Source organism: Bombina bombina, chromosome 11 (assembly GCF_027579735.1).
Source record: "Bombina bombina isolate aBomBom1 chromosome 11, aBomBom1.pri, whole genome shotgun sequence".
NCBI lineage: Eukaryota > Metazoa > Chordata > Amphibia > Anura > Bombinatoridae > Bombina > Bombina bombina.
The window spans coordinates 160,202,894-160,228,098 of record NC_069509.1 but is presented as its reverse complement, the minus strand read 5'-3'; the positions used below and the strand labels follow the sequence as shown (position 1 = coordinate 160,228,098).

General features: G+C 37.9%; 1 protein-coding gene across 2 annotated transcripts in view; it reads left to right on the top strand.

The window, feature by feature from the left end:
- The window catches only part of LOC128642107 (multidrug resistance-associated protein 1), a 148,709-nt gene that overhangs the window by 111,080 nt on the left and 12,424 nt on the right, over positions 1-25,205 (top strand). For both annotated transcript variants that reach the window (XM_053694768.1, XM_053694770.1), the window contains exons 21-26: positions 1,198-1,270; positions 1,355-1,448; positions 9,134-9,341; positions 10,911-11,221; positions 22,984-23,183; positions 24,771-24,897. In XM_053694768.1, coding sequence (XP_053550743.1) covers positions 1,198-1,270; positions 1,355-1,448; positions 9,134-9,341; positions 10,911-11,221; positions 22,984-23,183; positions 24,771-24,897 — 1,013 coding nt within the window. The remainder of the gene's footprint in view (positions 1-1,197; positions 1,271-1,354; positions 1,449-9,133; positions 9,342-10,910; positions 11,222-22,983; positions 23,184-24,770; positions 24,898-25,205) is intronic.

The window sequence follows — 25,205 nt, the reverse complement described above, 5'->3', positions numbered from 1 at the left end:
ACTGTGTGTGTGTGTGTATGTGTGTATATATATATATATATATATATATATATATATATATATAGTAAATACAGTATATATATTTTTGTCTTTATTATTACATTTTTTACTTAATTTTTCTAGTACTTCCTGTGTACTTTTCCATTTTACAATTAACGTCACAGTACTAAAGTCTATAAAACTTTATAGAGACACATATGTACTAGAAATAGCAAGGTTACAAGCCTACAAGTTTATAGTCATGCTAACTACATGGGTACAAATGAGTTTCTTTTAAATCTTCAACTAACGAATCGGTGATCGGTTACAAGGAAGCAGTGTGAAGAAGAGTGTGTGTGGTGTTAACAATCATACAGAGCAAATGGGCTATGCGCTCAAAGACGCAGTATTATCTCAATTCTCTTTATACATATTCATCAGATAAAGAGCATAACTATGTGGGAAACGTTCCCTCACTTCATTCACGCAAAGGCTAATTGATTAAATTTAAGATACAATGTATCACTACTAACTTAATTCCAAAACCACATATAAGGAGCGTGAAAGGTAATATTCATGGCCTTTCTTTATGTGTGTGAGTAAATTATCACAACACCAACGTGTCCGTTTCATATAAAACAGCCCCCAGAGAAGAAATAGATTGGATTAAAGTTAGTGAGCAAGCCGTGCTCCCACAGTATAGGACCCTCACACAGTCCTGTCTGGGGGCTGTTTTATATGAAACGGACACGTTGGTGTTGTGATAATTTACTCACACACCACACTCTTCTTCACACTGCTCCCTTGTAAATTTAGGACCCTATCCAGACTACCTAGCCCCATATTTTAGCCTATTGTTTTTAATCATTCAGTTGGATCATTTGTATTATGATTCATTAGGAGTGGAAGTCTCATACCCATTTCTTTAATGATCCAAATCATGGCAATTTGTTCATTTGCATATATGTTAATAAGGTGTTATTCTTCTCTTCATTAATTTGATATACCATAGTGTTTAATTCAGCACTTGGCTTCAATGCCACAAATCTTCTAATTATCCTTAACCTTATTATTATTCAAAATTATAAATATTCGGAGGGGGCTGAAAAAATTGTATCTCCTGACTTAATATTGATAATGTTCTTTTTATTTGACAATATTTAAAAATGTTCCCAAAAATAAATCTTAAATTACAAATTGATAAACCTCACTTTGCAGAAAAGACTGGACGCTCACCAGGACTCAGAAACCGAGCTGGATCTAAGAAAGAAGATGAAGCAAATTCTACAAGGTATTGGCACTTGTTAATGTATTTGTGTTTTGTCTGAATAAATAATAATATCAATAACCAGATAGAGCTGTTTCCAATATGCAGAAAAGAATCAGTAGCTGAATTGAATCACATAACCAGTGGTGAAGATCAGGATGCTGGGAAACTAACAGAGGCAGATATTGCACATACAGGAAAGGTAATAGATGCATTTCCCAATATCCCATATCACTGTCTACTCTGTACATCAGATGCTCTGATCTAAAGTGGTAACTGTAAACATTATAAAATGAGTAATTGCCATTTAAATACATAGGAGAAGTGCTGAACTGGAGACTGATGGTGCTTATTAGCCAGCTCTATGGGATGGTTCCCACACTGGGTGCATCTTCTTTCCGCCTAATCTGTGCATTACGCAGAAGAGAACTTACCTATAGTATATCAGTCTTACCCTATCCAAAGGGACTGTCCAGCCCATAAATTCAATGCAGTGCTCATCTGAACAAAGGATTTGTACAGCTAACCCCAGACATACATTTCAGCTTATATGGGATTTGTCAGCGGAGGTGCAACTATATCCCTCTAGACACAGTGAGCAAAAAGGTCCATGTCTGGTTGTCCCCATTACCCTTAGGGAGACTAAAATACAAAAGAGAAGTGCTCAGCTGGGGACAGATGGTGCTTAATAGCCCACCCTATGGGATAGTACCCACCCTGGGTGTAGCTTTTTCCTGCCCAATCTGTGCATTACACAGAGAAGAACATTCCTGTAGTATATCAGTCTGACCCCAACCATTAGGATTTTGTAGCCATTTATAGAATAATGACAATTATGAATTTTTAAAGGGATGTGGAAGTCATTGCAAAATTTTCATGATTAAAGGGACATTTAAAACCCATTATTAGAGGGAGGTGTGTTAAATGTTTGTAGTGTTTAGTGTTCCTTTAAGTGCAAAACTTTAAAAAAACAAAACAAAAACAATAAATTCTCTTCTGTTATAAAATTTACTGAATTATCTTGGTATTCTTTGTAGAAAGTAGATAATTTCTTTGAGAGTATACTGAGGTATGCTCAGGACCATACATATGTCTTTAGCAATTTATGCCAGCAGTGTTTGCAACAATGCTTGTAATAATTTTTATATTGTTACAAACACAGTTGCCATATAGTGATAAAGACACATGCATGCTCCTGAGCATACCTTAGTACGCTCTGTGAACTCTTGCACATGCTCAGTAGGAGCTGATGCCTCATAAAGTATACATATAAAAAAATGTTTGCACCATTTGAGATTGGAAGTAAATTTGTAAATCTCTTAAAGAGTCATTAAATACAGTAACACAAATGCATGATAAAAAGACAATGCAATAGCACTTAGTCTGAACTTCAAATGAGTAGTAGATTTTTTTCTCACAAATTTCAGTTATGTCTATTTTTTCACCACTCCTGTACCATGTGAGCATGTAGCCAATCACAAATGCACATACTTATATTCTGTGAATTCTTGCACATGCTCAGTAGGAGCTGGTGACTCAAAAAGTGTAAATATAAAAAGAGTGTGCACATTTTGTTAATAAAAGTAAATTGGAAAGTTGATCAAAATTGCTGCTCTATCTGAATCATGAAATTTTAATTTTGACTTTAGTTTTCCCTTAACTAAACAGGAGTAACATTAATTAAAGTTATCTAAAAGAAAAAAAAAACTACAAGTGCCGGAACATACTTATCATCTAAAGAAGTTTGCTTTGCTAAACGTAGGGCTAGAGCTAGATTGATTATTTTAATCTCCTTTCTATTTCCCTCATTATATATTTAATCTTTCTGTCTTCTCTTGTTTCACCCTCTTCTAATTCCCTGCCCTTCTGTATGCAGCTGCAGTAAAGTTCAGCTGACCTAATGCTGTTGATTTTCACTGTGTGTGTTTGTGTCTGTCTCTGATGGTGAAGATAGTGGGAGGAGGTGGTTGTACAGTACAGTATGGGCGCCATTTACTAAATGGCAGGCGGACAGCTTCTTAACTCGCGAAGCTGTCCGCCCGCCTTCGCTACACACGGGCAGCGGATCTATTGATCCGCTTGCCCGTATGTATCATTACACACTCATCGGAGTGTGTAATGCCCGCCCCTTCAATCGCGCGACCAATCACGCGACTGAAGGGGCTGTCAATCACCGAGAGCGAGCGTGCTCTCTGTGATTTTGCTTCGCCACCTAAGAGGTGGCGTAGGGTGTAGGAAGCAGCAGTCTAATGACCGCTGCTTCTTACATTGCGGGAAGCAGGCTCGCATATGCTTTCGCTGCTTCGTACATGGAGCCCTATGTCTTTGTCTCTTTATCCTTAGCTATGGAGCATGATAGCAGTGCATGTCTGACTGTCTGGGGTTGCAAGCTTTGGCTAACTGATTTGTTCTTTTTGGAGTTGCAGACATCCTGGTACCTTTAAATACGTATGGGATAAATTACAGTACACAACACAAACTGTTGTATTTGAGTCACAATTCTTCTACAGATTATTTAGTCAATATAATGAATATGATAATAATAATAATAATAATAATAATAATAATAAATCTAAAACATAACCTAAGGTAGCTCGTCTGACAAATCACGCAGCCCCTGCTCAGCTTTTAATATGTTTGACTGTATTATTACAAGAGATCTATTCTTCATGATTTAAATCAAATGATTCAAATCTACCTTTTCGGTGAAGGGAAAAGTTACCGCCTGCACCTGCCCACAGAGACGTTTCTGACACAGTGACTTCCGACTAATCCCTGGATTTAACTGTTAATGATAGTGATATGGCAGTCTAACCTGGCGCCAAGTTCATCTCTTTGACATTCACTGATATACCTGAACTGTAATTGAATCAGAATTTATGGGATTAGATAGTCCAATATGATTGTTAGTATTTAATCGTTTTAGGGATCCATTGTATTAATTAGATAGCATCATTTATATTTGTAATTTATTTAAATATTAGATAAATGCTTTATAAGACTCACCATACCAAATTTACAGCAGAAATAATTTGTTTTTCCCATTTATTATGGATTTGAATTGGACAGCCATACATCATTTTATTGATTTTCAAATTCATTTGCATCAACTTTTGATTTAAATGCAGTTATAGCTTCAATTTTCACTTGGGAAAGACATAGATATAATAAAAATCAAAATGCAAATTATGGATACAGGAGAAGCCAACAGATATAAACTGTAAAGGAAATGACAAATTTAAAAAAAAAAAAAGTCACCTCTAACAAAACCAGTAGACAGTCTAATGAGTGATAAAACACAATCTGCTTAGAAAACAATATACCTGTATGGGCTAAATGTATCTAAAATTCAATACACTACAATAACAGTGCAACTTTGGAAGTATTTTAAAATTGGACAATCTTGTCACAGACATCATCTTGAAAAATATATTAATTGAAAAAGAACAAAAAAATGTACACATCGACTTTCTAAGTACCTACTCTGAATAACTTAAAAATATAAACATTATGAATATGCCAATAAAACAAACGTCATAAGTTATTTTTAGATTTTTATTATTTGCTTATATGGGAATTCACCATGAACAGAGAAGTGTAATAGCTTTATCTTTGCATAAATAATCCCTTATAATACACTGTGTATCTGGATGGATGGCCCAAATATTTAAAATATCACATTTATTTCTAGTGTACACAAAGGCTTATTAGACTGTGTCTAAGACTATAATCAGTTAGCCACTGTCTCGTCGTTGTCTTCTACTCACTGACTGACTCCTCACTCTGTGTCACTGCCGGCTGCAATTCCCCGGGCCCCACTCTGCTGACTGACTCCTGAGTGACTCCAGTCCCTTCGGTGCTCCGCCTCCTCCCCTCTCAGTACCGCACCTGACCAGTCACTCTATGCCTGCCCTCCTCACTCCTCGCACTCCCTGGCTAAAATTTGCGCCCAAAACATTAAAAAAAATGGCGCCAAAACAACAACTTAATTTTAAAAAAAATAAAAAATAAAAAAAAATTCTGAATTTTTTTTTTTAAACTATGCGGCGGGGGCCCCCCTGAGCACGGAGCCCGAGGCAGCCGCCTTACTCGCCTTGCCCAAAGGCCGGCCCTGGCTAGAGGAAGATTGGTGCGCTGTTGTGCACAAGCGTAAAGGGGTATATTGCGGCGACTTTGCACACTGAAGTAGCGTGCGTATTACAGGTTTAAAGTAAATGCGATCGCTGTGCCTGATGAGTGTAACTATACTTTGTAATGTATTTTTGATGTGTTTTGATCAACTTTTTTGTTTCGTGAAACGGTTATCCAGAGCTCTGAAGTTGCAGTAATCATTCTAGCGTAAATCCCAATTGCGCTCAAGCGATCGCGTTTTCTTTCAACTCGTAATACCAGTGGTATTTTTTTTAAATCTATTTGTTCAAACCGCATATTTCTATCTTTTTGTAAAAAATATTCTACAGCTTTCACTCCAATTTCATGTTTAATACTTGTATATAAGGAGCTTACATCGCATGTTATAAGAAAATATGAATTTTTCCATTTTTTCATGTTGCAAACGTTATTGCTGTTTAACACATAGTACGCCTCGATCATGTAGCAAAATGTATTGCCTCTTAACACATGGTACGCCTAGATCATGTAGCAAAATGTATTGCCTCTTAACACATGTTACACCTAGATCATGTAGCAAAAGTTATTGCCTCTTAACACATGTTACACCTAGATCATGTAGCAAAAGTTATTGCCTCTTAACACATGGTACGCCTAGATAATGTAGCAAAATTTATTGCCTCTTAACACATGGTACGCCTAGATCATGTAGCAAAAGTTATTGCCTCTTAACACATGGTACGCCTAGATCATGTAGCAAAAGTTATTGCCTCTTAACACATGGTATGCCTAGATCATGTAGCAAAATTTATTGCCTCTTAACACATGGTACGCCTAGATCATGTAGCAAAATGTATTGCCTCTTAACACATGGTACGCCTAGATCATGTAGCAAAATGTATTGCCTCTTAACACATGGTATGCCTAGATCATGTAGCAAAAGTTATTGCCGCTTAACACATGGTACACCTAGATCATGTAGCAAAAGTTATTGCCTCTTAACACATGGTACGCCTAGATCATGTAGCAAAAGTTATTGCTGCTTAACACATGGTACACCTAGATCATGTAGCAAAAGTTATTGCTGCTTAACACATGTTACGCCTAGATCATGTAGCAAAAGTTATTGCCTCTTAACACATGGTACGCCTAGATCATGTAGCAAAAGTTATTGCTGCTTAACACATGGTACGCCTAGATCATGTAGCAAAAGTTATTGCTGCTTAACACATGGTACACCTAGATCATGTAGCAAAAGTTATTGCTGCTTAACACATGGTGCACCTAGATCATGTAGCAAAAGTTATTGTCGCTTAACACATGGTACGCCTAGATCATGTAGCAAACGTTATTGCCGCTTAACACATGGTACGCCTAGATCTTGTAGCAAAAGTTATTGCTGCTTAACACATGATGCACCTAGATCATGTAGCAAAAGTTATTGCCGCTTAACACATGTTACGCCTAGATCATGTAGCAAAAGTTATTGCTGCTTAACACATGTTACGACTGGATCATGTAGCAAAAGTTATTGCTGCTCAACACATGGTACGCCTGGATCATGTAGCAAAAGTTATTGCCGCTTAACACATGTTACGCCTAGATCTTGTAGCAAAAGTTATTGCTGCTTAACACATGGTACGCCTGGATCATGTAGCAAAAGTTATTGCTGCTTAACACATGGTACGCCTAGATCATGTAGCAAAAGTTATTGCCTCTTAACACATGGTACGCCTAGATCATGTAGCAAAAGTTATTGCTGCTTAACACATGGTACGCCTAGATCATGTAGCAAAAGTTATTGCTGCTTAACACATGGTACACCTAGATCATGTAGCAAAAGTTATTGCCGCTTAACACATGGTACGCCTAGATCATGTAGCAAAAGTTATTGCTGCTTAACACATGGTACGCCTAGATCATGTAGCAAAAGTTATTGCTGCTTAACACATGGTACACCTAGATCATGTAGCAAAAGTTATTGCCTCTTAACACATGGTACGCCTAGATCATGTAGCAAAAGTTATTGCTGCTTAACACATGGTACACCTAGATCATGTAGCAAAAGTTATTGCTGCTTAACACATGTTGCGCCTAGATCATGTAGAAAAAGTTATTGCCTCTTAACACATGGTACGCCTAGATCATGTAGCAAAAGTTATTGCTGCTTAACACATGTTACGCCTAGATCATGTAGCAAAAGTTATTGCTGCTTAACACATGGTACGCCTAGATCATGTAGCAAAAGTTATTGCTGCTTAACACATGGTACGCCTAGATCATGTAGCAAAAGTTATTGCTGCTTAACACATGGTATGCCTGGATCGTGTAGCAAAAGTTATTGCTGCTTAACACATGTTACGCCTGGATCGTGTATCAAAAGTTATTGCTGCTTAACACATGTTACGCCTAGATCATGTAGCAAAAGTTATTGCTGCTTAACACATGGTACGCCTAGATCATGTAGCAAAAGTTATTGCTGCTTAACACATGGTACGCCTAGATCATGTAGCAAAAGTTATTGCTGCTTAATACATGGTACGCCTAGATCATGTAGCAAAAGTTATTGCTGCTTAACACATGTTACGCCTGGATCATGTAGCAAAAGTTATTGCTGCTTAACACATGGTACGCCTAGATCATGTAGCAAAAATTATTGCTGCTTAACACATGGTACGCCTGGATTATGTAGCAAAAGTTATTGCTGCTTAACACATGTTACGCCTAGATCATGTAGCAAAAGTTATTGCTGCATAACACATGGTACGCCTGGATCATGTAGCAAAAGTTATTGCTGCATAACACATGGTACGCCTAGATCATGTAGCAAAAGTTATTGCTGCTTAACACATGTTACGCCTAGATCATGTAGTAAAAGTGATTGCCGCTTAACACATGGTGCGCCTAGATCATGTAGCAAAAGTGATTGCTGCTTAACACATGGTACGCCTGGATCATGTAGCGGTACAGCACTGCCCACAACAACGAGTAAAGGCAGCTGTGTGTATACATACACCGTTTTGCCAGTATTGCGTCAGCTCGCCTGCCGACAACATGTCTTAGTCACGTCACATGCACCTTGTCATCTCCGAACATTCTTTAGATGTGTCGCTCTTATGAGTATTGTTTACTAATATAATACTGTGTTGTGGTATTTTGTAAAGCAAGTTATTTCTTGTGTCACTTTGTTATAAAATTTGAAACCCTACAAAATGGAGACAAAAAAAGTCAAACAGCAAAACCTTTTAACCGTCTCTAAAAGCAAGAACAATAGTCAGGAGAAAAGTAGTGATGACACCTAATGTAAGGTCCACAGGTGTAAAAAAGTTTAAAACCACTGAATTAGAGTATTGTATTATTGCATTTGGATATTCCTTTTAAATTTAATTGTGCAAAAGGTGATTGCTATTTATCTTTTTGGCATTTATGACTGCAGCGTTATAATGATTTATTATTTTAAATGAGACAGAAAATACAATTTTAACCCCTTGATAGTCAGATGAGGCTGTGACACATTGAATAATAATGTACTGGCGCCCCCTAGAGCAGTCTAGAGGTTATAGAAATTTATGTATAATAAAGTTTGTTTTTGTTAAACCTTTAATAGTGTGTAAATCAATATTTTTATTGAAATAACCTAATAGCACTAATTTATTTACAAATGTATTTTTTTTTATCTGTCAATCACTGTGACAGAAACGCACACTACAATATTATTGTATATTTCAGAGTGTGCACTTATGTTTTATCCTTGTATCTCCCTACCTGTGTCTGTAGGTTAAACTCTCTGTCTATCTGGACTACTGCAGAGTAATGGGTAAATGTTATCTGGCAATGATTGTGGTATTCTTCGTTATCCAACAAGCTGCAGCTTTAGGACACAATTACTGGATTGGGATGTGGGCTGATGATCCACCAATTAATGGAACACAGCAACACACGAGCCTCAGACTGGGGGTTTATAGCTTCTTGGGAATGCTGCAAGGTAAAGACATTGGTGCTACATAGAATTTGTGATGCGGATATGCTATGATGATAATTCTGAACATAATGCAATCCATTTAGCTTGAAAACGTGTGTATATAAATATATATATATGTCTGTCTATAGATAGGTAGATACTAACTAGATAGATATATAATCACCATAGTATATTTGGTGCCATCTACTGGTCATATGTAAAAAATAGATTAATTCACATTTTATATAGCACGATAATCAAATACACAGTATAAATCAATAAACATATTAACCTTATAATTAGTTAATTAATGTGTTTCCATTACATAGAAGTATGCCTTCCTATCATAAAATGAATAAAACACTCATATTAAAAATACCTAAATGTAAATAAAATATTTTCCTTAATACAAATCTTGTATTAAAAACTTTTTTCTTTGAAAATATGAAAATGAAAACATTTATAATCTCCTCTTTCTATCTCTCCTCTCTCTCTCTCTCTTTCATTCTCTCTCTCTTTCTCTTTTGTTCTCTCTCCCCCCCGTCTCTCTCTCTCTCTCTCTCTTATTCCTCTCTCTTCTCTTTCTCTCTCTCTCCTCCCTCTATCTTCTCTCACTCTCTTTCCCTCTCTCTTCTCTCACTCTCTTTCTCTCTTTTCTCTGTCTCACTCTCTCCTCTCTCTTATATTCTTATCTCTCTCTCTTCTCTTCTCTGTCTCTCACTCTCTCTCTCTTTCCCTCCCCCCCTCTCTCCCTCCCTCCCCCTCTCTCCCTCCCTCCCCCTCTCTCCCTCCCTCCCCCTCTCTCCCTCCCTCCCCCTCTCTCTCTCCCTCCCCCCCTCTCTCTCCCTCCCCCCCCTCTCTCTCTCCCTCCCCCTCTCTCTCTCCCTCTCTCTCTCTCCCTCCCCCCTCTCTCTCTCCCTCCCCCTCTCTCTCTCCCTCCCCCCTCTCTCTCTCTCCCCCCTCTCTCTCTCCCTCCCCCCCTCTCTCTCTCTCCCCCCTCTCTCTCTCCCTCCCCCCTCTCTCTCTCCCTCCCCCCTCTCTCTCTCTCTCTCTCTCTCTCTCTCCCTCCCCTCCCTCCCCCTCCCTCCCCCCTCTCTCTCTCCCTCCCCCCTCTCTCTCTCCCTCCCCCCCCTCTCTCTCTCCCTCCCCTCTCTCTCTCCCTCCCCCTCTCTCTCTCCCTCCCCTCTCTCTCTCTCTCTCTCTCTCTCTCTCCCTCCCTCGCTCTCCCTCCCCCCTCCCTCGCTCTCCCTCCCCCCTCTCTCCCTCCCTCTCTCCCTCCCTCCCCCCTCTCTCCTTCCCTCCCTCCCCCCTCTCTCCCTCCCTCCCCCTATCTCCCCTCCCTCCCTCCCTCCCTCTCTCCCCCGCTCCCCCCTCTCTCCCTCTCCCCCTCTCTCCCTCCCCCCCTATCTCCCTCCCCCCCGCTCCCCCCTATCTCCCTTCTCCCTCCCCCCCTCTCCCTCCCCCCTCTCTGTCCCTCTCTTCCCCCCCTCTCTCTCTCGCACTCTCCTCTCTCTCCACAGTTTCTATTTATGATACATACATATCTTTGGCAGACAAAGGGTTGAACCACATGTTTTTTGTATTCTCTCACAGCTGTAGGTGTTTTTGCAGCCTCGGCTACAGTTATTGTGGGCGGAGTTTCTGTTTCACGGCACCTTCACTCTAAGCTTCTTCACAGCATCCTCCGATGCCCACTGAGTTTTTTTGAAAGAACTCCAAGCGGGAACCTTACCAACCGATTTGCCAAAGAAATGGACACAATTGACAACATTGTGCCCCAGGTCTTAATGCTGTTTATCATGATGTTTCTAACTATAGTGGAGATTCTGTTAGTCATTGCCATAGCCACGCCGCTTGCTGCTATAGCATTCATACCTTTGGGATTGCTTTACTTCTTCCTGCAGGTAAGTACTGTGTAGCTTGTGGACTCAGTTATACAAAGACCTCGTTTTTAGAAATCTGTAGCGAAATGTTTTTTAGCTCCCTCCAGTGCTTAAGGGTTTTGGACAAAACAAATTTTAAAGGGACATTTAATCAGCTATTAAATTGTTAATGAAGGGAAATAAACCATTGCAGCCCACATTCCTTTTTCCCCCCTGCTTATTTTGCTGTAAAATACCTCTATAAATTATTCTTGTTCTGACCCCTGATTGATATATATATATTTCATGTTAGTGGCAAGAGTCCATGAGCTAGTGACATATGGGATATACATTCCTACCAGAAGGGGGCAAGGTTTCCCAAACCTCAAAATGCCTATAAATACACCTCCCACCTCACTCATACTTCCGTTTTACAAACTTTGCCTTCGTTGGAGGATGGTGAAGCAAGTTGTGCTTGATTTCTTCTGTGAAAGGTGCTTCTAAGCATTTTGAAGCCCAATTCCTCTAAAAGTATAGTGTTTGTCTGAGGGATGTGAAGGGAGTATTTGCCTGATGATGCCATGTTATCACCTATGGGAAATCTATTCTAAGGCTCTCTGTAAATTTGGTCATGGGGATTCATCTGCCACCTTCCTTTACAGATCGACATTATACTCCTCTACCATATGTTTCAGTACTGGTTTGGCTGTCTGCTATATGTGGATGGGTGTCTTCAGGTAAGTATATATTATTTTTTAAGACACTCTCAGCTATGTCTAGCACTTTATATTTTTAAGTTTTTATATATATTGCATATAATTGCCATGAGTCAGGTCTATGTTTATTTCCCTTTTGCAGTCTAACAGTTTCAGCATGGAAATTATGTTTTTGGGAGTAATTTTTCTCCTTTTTCAAATTTTCGTGGGCAAATTAGGCATGCAATGGCGCAAAATGCTATGACGCGAGTCGTGTCATTTCTTGTTAACTTTGGCACCAAACGTTTTTTTCTCTGCATTTTCGTCATCTTTGTTTGCGTCATCATTGGCGCCAAAAATTTGTTATTGTAAGTCCCTCCCTCTTTTGCTCTCTGCTCTCATTTGTTTACAGAGGGCTAAGATGTTTGCTTTTTGATTTTATTTTCATTTAAGTATTTTAGCATAAGCATTTTTTCCCATTCCTGAAACTGCTATTTTGAGGAAATTGGATATTTTGTTTAAATGTTATTTTTTCTTTTTTTGTTACATTTTGCAAGATGTCTCAAACTGATCCTGCCTCTGATGTTACTGTAGGAATTAAGCTGCCTGTACACAATTTCTACCAAAGCTAAATGTGTATATTGTTTAATTAGCTGATTTTATTTCTTCAGCAAATATGTGGCACTTGTTATGTTTTATTATTTCATACTGTTATTGTTTCTATAGTACAAATACATCTACTGTTAAACCTTCATAGTCTAATGTACATGATATTCCTGTAAGATATAAAGGATTATATTGCTACAGACATAGAGAAGGCTATGATTGCTATTCCGCCTTCAAATTAATGTAAAAGATCTCTCCTAACTTCTCATAAATCTAATGAAGTTTGTATTGATCAACAGCATACCGAGGTATTTCTGCTGATGAGGATCTCTCTGAATCAGAGGATCCTACTTCAGAGACTGATATTGATTAATCAACCTTTCTATTGAATGTATTCATTCTTTATTTAGGAAGTATTGTTTACTTTGAGTATTGAGTAATCTAATCCTTTTGATAACAAGAATAGCAAATGTTTGAATTCTGTTTTTTTTTTAAGCTTCTGAAGTTACCCTTGAAGTTTTTCTTATTCCAGATGCTATCTATAATATGTTTAGTGAGAAATCTAAACTTAGTGCTTCTTTTTACCTTTTTTTCTAGGTTTAAAAAGCTATATCCTTTGCCTATGGCTAATTTAGAGTAAAAGTCCCTAAGGTGGGGCTATTTCTTACCTTATTTCAGAGAAGCATATTTACATATTGGCTATATTTTTAAACCTGCCATTTCTATGGCTGATGTTGCTGCTGTTTCCACTTTTTGGTTGGACAGTTTAGTTATCAGATCTTGAATTGTCTAAGCATTATTCTTTTACTTCAACATGCTAATCATTTCATTTGTGATGCTAATTTTATGTCATTTTAATTGAGATTAAATCTTTGTTTTTAGCCATTTTTACTAGAAAAGTTTTATGGCTTAAATCTCTTATATGGTGTTTACGTTTAGATTACTACTTATTATTTTAGGATAGTATTTTTTTAGGTTTTCAATTGGTTTTTATTATCTCCTTTATTACTGGGGGAAAGGGAGTCTTTTCTGCCCCAAGATAAGAAATCTAAGGGTAATTTTTAAGCTCCCAATTGTTTTTTCAATCCCCTAAGGCCTCTGGCTCTAATTTGCTATTTTCTCTGAGTTTGAATAAATCCAAGCCTTATAATTAAACTAATTTCAGCCCCTAAAACTGCATGAAGGTGCGGCCTTTAAACCAGATCAACTGGTGGGGGTGGGGCAGATTGAATTTATTTTAACACATTTGAACAGTTTCTGTTCAAAATCAGGGGATTCAGAATATTGTTTTCTCAGGGTTTTCAAATAGGTTTCAGAATAAAAACCTCCCATGGGAAGATTCTTTCCCATGTTACAACAAACCCTATGAAAAGCTCAGGTTTTTCCGAAATGTGTTTCAGATTTAGAGTTCTCAGGGGTGATGGTTCCAGTTCCTCTGCAGGAACAGAGTTTGGGGTTCTATTCAAATCTATTCATTGTCCCAAAGAAAAAATTTAGTTCAGACTAATTATGGATCTAAAATTTTTAAATCGTCTTGTAAAAGTCCCAACTTTCAAGATGGTGACTATAGGGACTTTTCTGTCTTTCTATTCAGCAAGGTCACTTCATGTCCACAATAGACTTACAGGGTGCTTATTTTCACATTCCATATGTTAGGGTGCCAGGAATCAGACTGAGACAAGAAGTGCAAAAATAATCACATTTTTATTAATAGCAAAAAATAATAAAAAGTCCACAAGTCAAATAACAAGCCAGGAATCAAAACCAGAACTGGTAGTCAGACGAGCCGAGTCAGGAGCCAAAGCAAATAGTCAGACGAGCTGGAATCAGGAACAAGGAGAACAGAAGAGTCAGGAACAAGCCAGGGATCAGGAACCAGGAGGGACGTCAGACAGCCAGGTAATACACAGGAGCTCTCACAAACAGGTCTGAGACAACGCAAGGGCAAAGCATACTGAACAGAGGCACTTTAAATAATAAGTGATGACATCACAATTCTGAGACTGCATCCTGTCTCACACGGATGATGTTCACCAGTCTGGCCATAAGAGGGCATGCAGGAAATGAGCAGCATCACACAGTATGTACCAGAGTCAGCAAGAGAGGTGAGTAAAATGGCTGCCAGCAGCACATGGCAAACAGATCAGGGAAAAAACCCTGACACCAATTCATTCAGACCACTATTGTTTTCTGATATTCTCTTTTCTAGATAAGCATTACCAATTTGTCTCTCGTCATTTTGGGCTAGCGACAGCCCAGAGATTCTTTTCAAAGATTATTGGTGCCCTTCTATCTGTAATCAGAGAGCAGGGTATTGCGGTGTTTCCTTATTTGGATGATATTTTGGTACTAGCTTTAATCTTTTCATTTAGCAGAATCTTATTTGAAACAACTAGTGTAGTTTCTTCAAGACATGGTTGGAGGATCAATTTACAATAGAGTTTCTTGATTCCTTAGACAAGGGTCACCTTTTAAGGTTTTCAAATAGGATTTAGTGTCTATGATTCTTTCTCTGATAGACTAGAGATGAATTAAGTTAGTTTTAGTTTGTCTAAACCTTCAGTCTCTATTATTTCCTTCAGTGGTTATGTGCATGGAAGTTTTAGGTCTCATGACTGCAGCATCAGGTGCGATCCTCTTTGCTCGTTTTCGTTTGAGGCCTCTATAGCTTTGCATGTTGCACCATAGGTGCAGGGATTATTTTCAGATATCACACCTGATATACTTAAATCCCAACACTCTTTTCTCTCTGATTTGGTGGTTGGACTATCACCGTATTGTTCAGGGAGCCTCATTTGTTCATCCTACCTGGACTGTATTCTCAACAGATGCAAGTTTTTCAGGTGGGGGAGCTGTCTAAGAGTCTCTGACAGCACTACGGGTTTGGAAACCTCAGCAGGTGAGGTTACCAATCAATATTTTAGAACTCCATGCTATTTTTAGGGCTCTTCAGGTGTGGCCTCTCTTGAAGAGATAACTTTTACATTTGTTTTTAAACAGACAATATCACAACAGTGGCATATGTCAATTATCAAGGAGGGACTCACAGTCCTTCAGTTATGTAGGAAGTATCTCAGAAACTTTCTTGGACGGAATACAACTCTTGTCTAATTTCTGCGATTCATATCCCAGGTGTAGACAATTGGGAAGGGGATTATCTCAGCCATCAGACTTTATATCTGGGGGAGTGCTCTCCATCCGGATGTGTTTTTTTCATCTTGTACAGGTGTGGGGTCTTCCAGATCTGATGGTCTCTTGTCTAAACGAGAAGCTTTCCAGATACCTTTCCAAGTCCAAGGATCCTCAGGCGGAGATGGTGAATGTTCTAGCAGTTCCTTGGTTTTTACCAACCTTTTTAAATTTTTTCGCCTGTGGTTCTTTTTCCAAGGGTGATCTCCAAGATCATAATGGAACGATCATATGTGTTTCTAAAAGCACCGTCTTGGCCTCTCAGGTTTTGGTATGCGGACCTTGTCAGGATGTCCAGTTGCCAGCCTTGGCCACTTCCTTTAAGGCCTGACCTTCTGCTTCAGGGGCCGTTTTTTCCATCAGGATCTCAAATCTCTAAATTTGAAGGCATGGAAATTGAATGCTTAAGTGCTTAGTCATAGAGGTTTCTCTGATTCAGTTATTAGCACTATGATACAGGCCTGTAAGTCTGTTTCAAGGAGAATTTATTTTCGGGTTTGGGAAACCTATATTTCATGATGTTCAACTCATGATTATTCTTGGCATTCTTTTAGAATTCCTAGGATTTTACAGTTTCTTCAGGATGTGTCAGGGTGCCAGGAATCAGACTGAGACGAGGAGTGCAAAAATAATCACACCTTTATTAATAGCAAAAAATAATAAAAAGTCCACAAGTCAAATAACAAGCCAGGAGTCAAAACTAGAGCTGGTAGTCAGACAAGCCGAGTCAGGAGCCAAAGCGAGTAGTCAGACGAGCCGGAATCAGGAACAAGGAGAACAGCAGAGTCAGGAACAAGCCAGGGATCAGGAACCAGGAGGGACGTAAGACAGCCAGGTAATACACAGGAGCTCTCACAAACAGGTCTGAGACAACGCAAGGGCAAAGCTTACTGAACAAAGGCCCTTTAAATAATAAGTGATGACATCACAATTCTGAGACTGCATCCTGTCTCACATGGATGATGTAAACCAGTCTGGCCATAAAAGAAAGTACAGGAAGTGAGCAGCATCTCCCAGAATGCACCAAAGTCAGCAAAAGAGGTGAGTAAAATGGCTGCCAGCAGCACATGGCAAACAAGTCAGGAAAAAACCCTGACAGGATGGTTTGGATTAAGGTTTTATCTGCAAATACTTTGAAACAACAAATGTCTGCTCTTTCTGTCTTATTTCATAGAAAGATTGCTAAACTTCCTGATATTCACTGTTTTGTTCAGGCTTTGATTCATATTAAACCTGTTTTTAAATCTATTTCTCCTCCTTGGAGTCTCAATTTTGGTTTTGAAGATTTTACAGTCTCCTCCTTTTTAACCTATGCATTCTCTAGACATTAAATTACTTTCTTGGAAAGTGTTATTTCTTTTGGCTATCTCTTCTGCTTGAAGAGTTTCTGTTTTGTCTGCTCTCTCTTGTGAGTCTCTTTATCTGATTTTCCATCAAGATAAAGCTGTTTTGCAGACTTCATTTAAATGTTTGCCTAAAGTTGTGAATTCTAACAACATTAATAAGGAAATTGTTGTTCCTTCTTTGTGTCCTAATCCAAATAATACTCTTGAAGGGTCTTTACATTCTTTGGATGTGTTAAGAGCTTTGAAATATTATGTTGAGGCTACTTAAGATTTCACATCAGAAAGCCTCTGTTATTTCTCTGGCTTTTTGGTTGAGACTTTTGAGTCACAAAGCTTATTTGGAGGCTGGGCAGTCTCCGCCTCAGAGAATTACAGCTCATTCTACTAGATCAGTTACCACTTCTTGGGCTCTCAGTACTGAAGCTTCAGTTGATTAAAATTGCAAAGCAGCAACTTGGTGGTCTTTGCATACTTTTTCTAAATGTTACCATTTTTATGTGTTTGCTTCTTCGAAAGCAGCCATTTGTAGAAAGGTTCTTCAGGCAGTTGTCTCAGCTTGATTCTAATGCCTTTGATTTGAGCTTGTTTGAAATTTTTAAGAAAACTTAATTATTTTTTGGGAAATAGTTGTTTTTATTTTATCCCTTCCTCTCTAGTAACTTGTGGACTTCCACATTTTGGGTATTATATCCCATACGTCACTAGCTCATGGACTCTTGCCACTTACATGAAAGAAAACATAACTTATGTAAGAACTTACCTGATAAATTAATTTCTTTCATAGTGGCAAGAGTCCATCAGACCCACCCTATTTTTGTGGTTATGATTTTTTTGTATAAAGCCCTTTTTTTCCCCAGTTCCTCTGTTTGTAAGCTTTTTCTCCTTTTTATACACCTCACTTCTTGGCTATACGTTAAACTAAGGTATGAGTGTAGTGGGGGGTGTATTTAAAGGCATTTTGAGGTTTGGGAAACTTTGCCCCCTCCTGGTAGGAATGTATATCCCATACATCACTAGCTCATGGACTCTTGCCACTATGAAATAAATTAATTTATCAGGTAAGTTCTTACATAAATTATTATATATATATATATATATATATATATATATATATATATATATATATATATATATATATTAACACTAACAGCGCTAATTTTGTGATTGGTGTAACAAAATTCAAAACATAACTTTTAATGAAAAATCAAATATTTTATTTAGTTACAATCATTCTATGTATAATAGTGAAAACTTGACAAAATTGTTTTAGTGTGACAGACGTTTCTTCACACAAAGAAAATTCTTATCCATATTCGCAATGAAAACAGACTGAAAACAGACTGAAAACAGACTGAAAACAGACTGAAAACAGACTGAAGGGTATTTCACACTGAACGGTTTATAAGTTTGTAAACAGTCAAGCAGCTGAATTCATCAGGGCAGCAAAAAGGAAGGAAACAGCACTCACTGGGCTTTACTTCAAAAAGTGTTCTTTATTCCAGTATAAAGAATATATATATATATATATATATATATATATATATATATATATATATATATATATATATATAAAGAAGAACACTTTTTGAAGTCAAGCCCAATGAGTGCTGTTTCCTTCTACATATATATATACCGTATTGTCCCGAGTATAGGCCGCACTTTTTTCCCCTAATTGAAATCTTTAAATTCGGGATGCGGCCTATGGTTTTATTATTTTACATTTCATTGTTGCCTCCTGAGTTCCCGCGCTGAATGCAGAATGCGGGAACTAGAGGTATAGTAGCTTAGTATTTTTGAGATGCCTTATGAGGAGCACAGGAGGGCGGAAGCGATTAGCGTGCAACTGTCTGATGTGGTAAGTGCTCTGCTGCAGCCTGTGTGATTAAGTCGGTGCCAAGGGAGGTCAAACTAAAGTAAGTGGAGACTAACTAACTGGTATTACCAGTATTTTGTTTAGGGCATACTGTTCAGAGCAACTCGGTTCCATTGTTGTGTTAACCTTTACAGCCAGGCAGAAGCACTGAATGTAAAGGCTGTCTGTGCAGTATCAGTTCCCACAGGAGATTATAGCGATTTACACATAGCTGAGGTACGGCTGTGGCGCTGTGCTGACACAGTAATGTGTAGGAGAGGGCAGCAAAGAACGTTGCAAAATACCGGTATTAGGTAGGAATAACAACAACAAAATGTATGTACAACACAGAGTTAATACTGTGTTGTACATACATTTTTGTTGTTGTTATTTCTACCTAATATTTTACAACATTCTTTACTGCCCTCTCCTACACATTACTTAAGGGAAGTACGGTATTAAAAAAAAAAAGCTAGTCAAAGTGCTGAGTTCTTTTGTGCACAGGTGGATTTTTGGATAGCAGATCATTGTAATGCTTGTTGTAACTTAAATAGTTATGCTAAATATTGAACTTAATTTATTGTGATTTTTGATGTTTGATGATTTTTGGTTTCATGTAGTGCAATTTATATAAGTCAAATAACGTGTGCATCCTTATCTAGTGATAGTCATTTTTGACATGGTGTCAGTGATCCACAAATATACTGCTCCAAATGCCCTTTTTGCCCCCACAGAACACTTCAATCAAGGTCTTCACTCATATTTTCTTTAAAAGCTAAAAACTAAATTTCTTTAAAATGGCACCCAACTTTAAGGGTGCGGCCTATAATCAGGTGCGGCCTATACTCGGGACAATACGGTATATATATATATATATATATATATATATATATATGTGTGTGTGTGTGTGTGTATATGTATATGTGTGTATGTATATATATATATATATATGTATATATAGCAATAGCGGGGCAAAATCGGCCCATATATATATATATATATATATATATATATGTGTGTGTGACACGTATACATGGGTATTTGTGTGTGTTTATATGTGCCTTTTTTATGTATATACAGGGAGTGCAGAATTATTAGGCAAGTTGTATTTTTGAGGATTAATTTTATTATTGAACAACAACCATGTTCTCAATGAACCCAAAAAACCCATTAATATCAAAGCTGAATATTTTTGGAAGTAGTTTTTAGTTTGTTTTTAGTTTTAGCTATTTTAGGGGGATATCTGTGTGTGCAGGTGACTATTACTGTGCATAATTATTAGGCAACTTAACAAAAAACAAATATATACCCATTTCAATTATTTATTTTTACCAGTGAAACCAATATAACATCTCAACATTCACAAATATACATTTCTGACATTCAAAAACAAAACAAAAACAAATCAGTGACCAATATAGCCACCTTTCTTTGCAAGGACACTCAAAAGCCTGCCATCCATGGATTCTGTCAGTGTTTTGATCTGTTCACCATCAACATTGCGTGCAGCAGCAACCACAGCCTCCCAGACACTGTTCAGAGAGGTGTACTGTTTTCCCTCCTTGTAAATCTCACATTTGATGATGGACCAAAGGTTCTCAATGGGGTTCAGATCAGGTGAACAAGGAGGCCATGTCATTAGATTTTCTTCTTTTATACCCTTTCTTGCCAGCCACGCTGTGGAGTACTTGGACGCGTGTGATGGAGCATTGTCCTGCATGAAAATCATGTTTTTCTTGAAGGATGCAGACTTCTTCCTGTACCACTGCTTGAAGAAGGTGTCTTCCAGAAACTGGCAGTAGGACTGGGAGTTGAGCTTGACTCCATCCTCAACCCGAAAAGGCCCCACAAGCTCATCTTTGATGATACCAGCCCAAACCAGTACTCCACCTCCACCTTGCTGGCGTCTGAGTCGGACTGGAGCTCTCTGCCCTTTACCAATCCAGCCACGGGCCCATCCATCTGGCCCATCAAGACTCACTCTCATTTCATCAGTCCATAAAACCTTAGAAAAATCAGTCTTGAGATATTTCTTGGCCCAGTCTTGACGTTTCAGCTTGTGTGTCTTGTTCAGTGGTGGTAGTCTTTCAGCCTTTCTTACCTTGGCCATGTCTCTGAGTATTGCACACCTTGTGCTTTTGGGCACTCCAGTGATGTTGCAGCTCTGAAATATGGCCAAACTGGTGGCAAGTGGCATCTTGGCAGCTGCACGCTTGACTTTTTTCAGTTCATGGGCAGTTATTTTGCGCCTTGGTTTTTCCACACGCTTCTTGCGACCCTGTTGACTATTTTGAATGAAACGCTTGATTGTTCGATGATCACGCTTCAGAAGCTTTGCAATTTTAAGAGTGCTGCATCCCTCTGCAAGATATCTCACTATTTTTGACTTTTCTGAGCCTGTCAAGTCCTTCTTTTGACCCATTTTGCCAAAGGAAAGGAAGTTGCCTAATAATTAAGCACACCTGATATAGGGTGTTGATGTCATTAGACCACACCCCTTCTCATTACAGAGATGCACATCACCTAATATGCTTAATTGGTAGTAGGCTTTCGAGCCTATACAGCTTGGAGTAAGACAACATGCATAAAGAGGATGATGTGGTCAAAATACTCATTTGCCTAATAATTCTGCACTCCCTGTACATATATAAACACATAAATACACATGTACACTCATATGAACGTGTGTGTATGTATGTATATATATATATGTGTTTATATATATATATATATATATATATATATATATATATATACACACACATATGTGTAAATAAATATATATATATACATACACACACATATTTAGACACGTATATACCTATTATAGCCCTTTCCAGTCAAACATCTTATTATCATATACCATATATCTTTTAACCCTGATATATTTTTTTTATAAGATAGTGCATAAATGATTGTAATACTTTAATTTTTCTTGTTGTTGTGTTTAGTGTATCTTGTTGGCACTAATCCTTTACGCAAGGTCTTCACTTGTTCTAACCAGACAAGCACAAATTTAGATTGCGGTGCACGTTTACTTTCAACTTGTAATATGAGCGCAAGATAAAGCGGGCGTGATATTGCTTATTGCGTCCCACACTAATATTAGTGTGCCACTTGTAATCTAGCCTGTTATATTTAAAGTTCAATTTGTACAGTTATACAAAAACCTAAAGGATCAATAATAATATGTGTAAGAGCATTACATTATTGAATAATTGCTTGAACAGGACTATGTGTTTAACATGCACAAATGGGTTAAATGCATAGTTAAATTCAGCTCTGGAGCAGCAGTACACTTTCACTCTTGAGTTAAACACAGGCTAGTGATTGGTGAATATTCATATAAGATTCACATATTTGGCTTAGCAGCCACATTAATCTATGAACCATTGGTGCTAGTCTCCTCTAGAGTTGACATTAATTATGTGTTTAACCTTTTCTTTTTTGGACGGGGGCTTTAAACCCATGGTTCTGTTTAGATTGCAATTCTAAAACACTCTAGTACCATAGGGCATATCCCTTTTAATGTATTCTTACAACTTTCTGCCTTTTCATGCGTATATTGTTTGTTACTTTCCCTTGTGTATTTTGGGACAGTTTATTATATGTTTGAAGAAATAGTTGTGTTTTTATAATGAAGGATTTGTACCAAGTACCAATATTTAAAAGACAATTAAATACAGTAAAATTGCATAATCAGCAAATGCATAATAAATAGACAATGCAACAACTTTTACTCTGAATATCAAATAAGCAGACTTTTTTCTGACAAATTTCAAAATTTCCTTCCATTTTCCTGAATGATGTGGCAGCCAATCGGCCAATTACAGGCTCATATATGTATACATTGTGAGCCCTTGCACATGCTCAGTAGTAGAAGATGGTGCCTCAGAATTGTGCATATAACTGTATCATGTGACAGCCATCAGCCAATCACAGACTCAAATAGGTGTACTGCAAACTCTTACACATGTTCAGTAGGAGCTTCAGAAAGTGTGCATATAAACAGACTGTGCACAATTTGATAATATAAGTAAATTGCATGCTTTATCTGAATTGTGAAAATTTAATTTTGACTTTAATGTCCCCTTTAAATGTATATTTTAATTTTAGAGATTTTATGTAGCTACTTCTCGGCAGCTGAAACGTTTGGAGTCAGTCAGCAAATCCCCTCTCTACACACATTTCAATGAAACGCTACAAGGTGTGAATGTCGTCAGAGCCTTCAGAGAGCAGGAGCGCTTCATTCGAGAGAGCAATTTACGTCTCAACACAAACCAAAGATTTTATTACTCCAGCTTTGTTGCCAACAGGTATTTAGGTAGCGACATACTGCCAGTCATCTACACTTATAGCGCTCCCATTCTAATTCTGCAGAATTCCTGAGCGAAATGCGTGGTGTTGCTTTTTGGTGCATTTTATAATTCAGAGCCATCTTATTCTATTAGAAACAATAGGTGTCCTTTGAAAATGTGTTTAACCCCCTCAAAAATGATTACACGTCCGAAGTCCCAAAGCATAAAATCTCCTGAGCAGGAAACAGCTTGTGATTGACTGCTACATGCGTATGCTGTTCCAAATTGTCTCACTGCATGGGATGACTGCCAACAATTGGTCCAGGAGGCAAGTACAACTAAGTGACCACCAGGTTCAGCAACTCTGCCCCCCTTTACTGAAGCAAGTAACCAGGGAGCTGTTCTTAAATTTGCAGTGGTGCAGCACATCCCAAAACACTTAAATGGGGTGGAAGAGACAAAAAGTTAGCCCATTATATTAGTCCTGATCATCTCCTATTTCCTTATGGGCACATTGTGCTATGTTTTTATTTTCTTTCTTTAAACAATAAAATAGATGTGAAGGTTCATGTACAAGAACCCCCCCCCCCCCCCACCACCACCACCACCACCTAAACTCTGGAAGCTTTCCATAATGGGAATCCCACTGTGATTTCTAATGTTTTCACAAGCAATAAATAGTTATTCTTTATTTAAATAGCTTCTGTTTTTTATCATTACATTTAGCTTTTTTACTATTTGATGACAACAAATGTATAAAATAACATGACAGAAAGATGTTTTAAGCTTTAAATGTATTTTGTAAATCAAACTAGTACATTGTACTTGTCAGTTTTGGGGTGTGGTTAAAAAAGGGGGGCTGCTCTGGCTTAAAATGCCCAGGCCTATGTTTGGTCCCGGTCTGGCCCTGCAGAGACATAGCACGATACCCTCACATTATGTTGCTACTTCAGAGATGTCTTATCTTGAACACAGTACATGCTATTGTGCTATAAAATGAAAAAAAAGAAAAATAGGTTCCAGCCTCCAAATTTTCTTAAAACTGTTTTTTTTATTATTTCATAGCAGGGTCCAAGGGACAAAATAACAATGTTTCAGGCCTACACTCGGCCCTTAAAGGGACACTCAAGTCAAAATTAAACGTTCGTGATTCAGATAGAACATGCTATTTTAAACAACTTTACAATTTACGTTCATTAACAAAATGTGCACAGTCTTTTTATATTTACACCTTTTGAGTCACCAGCTCCTACTGAGCATGTGCAAGAACTCACAGAATATGATATGCATTAGTGATTGGCGGAGTGGAAAATAGACATAACTGAAATCTGTAAGAAAAAAAAATCCACTATTAATTTAATGTCCAGACTAAGTGCTTTTACATTGTTTTTTTATCATGCATTTGTACATTATGTAAATTTACTGTATTTACTGGTCCTTTAAGTCAGTCATGCTATGAAATAATAAAGGTCCCTTTTTAAGAAAATTTGTAGGCTGGACGGTATTTTTCTTTTCTGCAGCTGTGTGTTCCATAGCCAGTATTGTGTGCTGTTTTCCACTGATGATATTGTGTTGCTAAGAAATAATATTAATTCTGATTTCTAGGTGGCTGAGCATACGATGTGATCTCCTTAGTAATTTCATCGTTTTCACAGTATCAGTAGTTGGGGTCTTGTTCAGAGACAGCATCACCCCAGGACTTGTTGGCCTTGCAGTAGTAAACTCTTTACGGGTAAGTATTTTGCTTGCAGCTCAGTTAAAGGGACGATCTAGACCCAATACGTAGTTTTGATTACTTATTGTTACATACCAGAGAAGCAACTGGTCCCACATCTATAAGCTTGTAAGAGGTACATGAAACATTTAAATATTCATGGTTTGTTAGGAGCCAAAATAGCCGCCAAGCTCTGCCCACCTATTGCGTGTATATGTTGGTATGTTAAGTTTTTCCAATCATGATCAACTCTTAAATGGACAGCCAACCAGAATTTTGTTGTTTTAAAAGATAGATAATCCCTTTATTACCAATTTCCCAGTTTT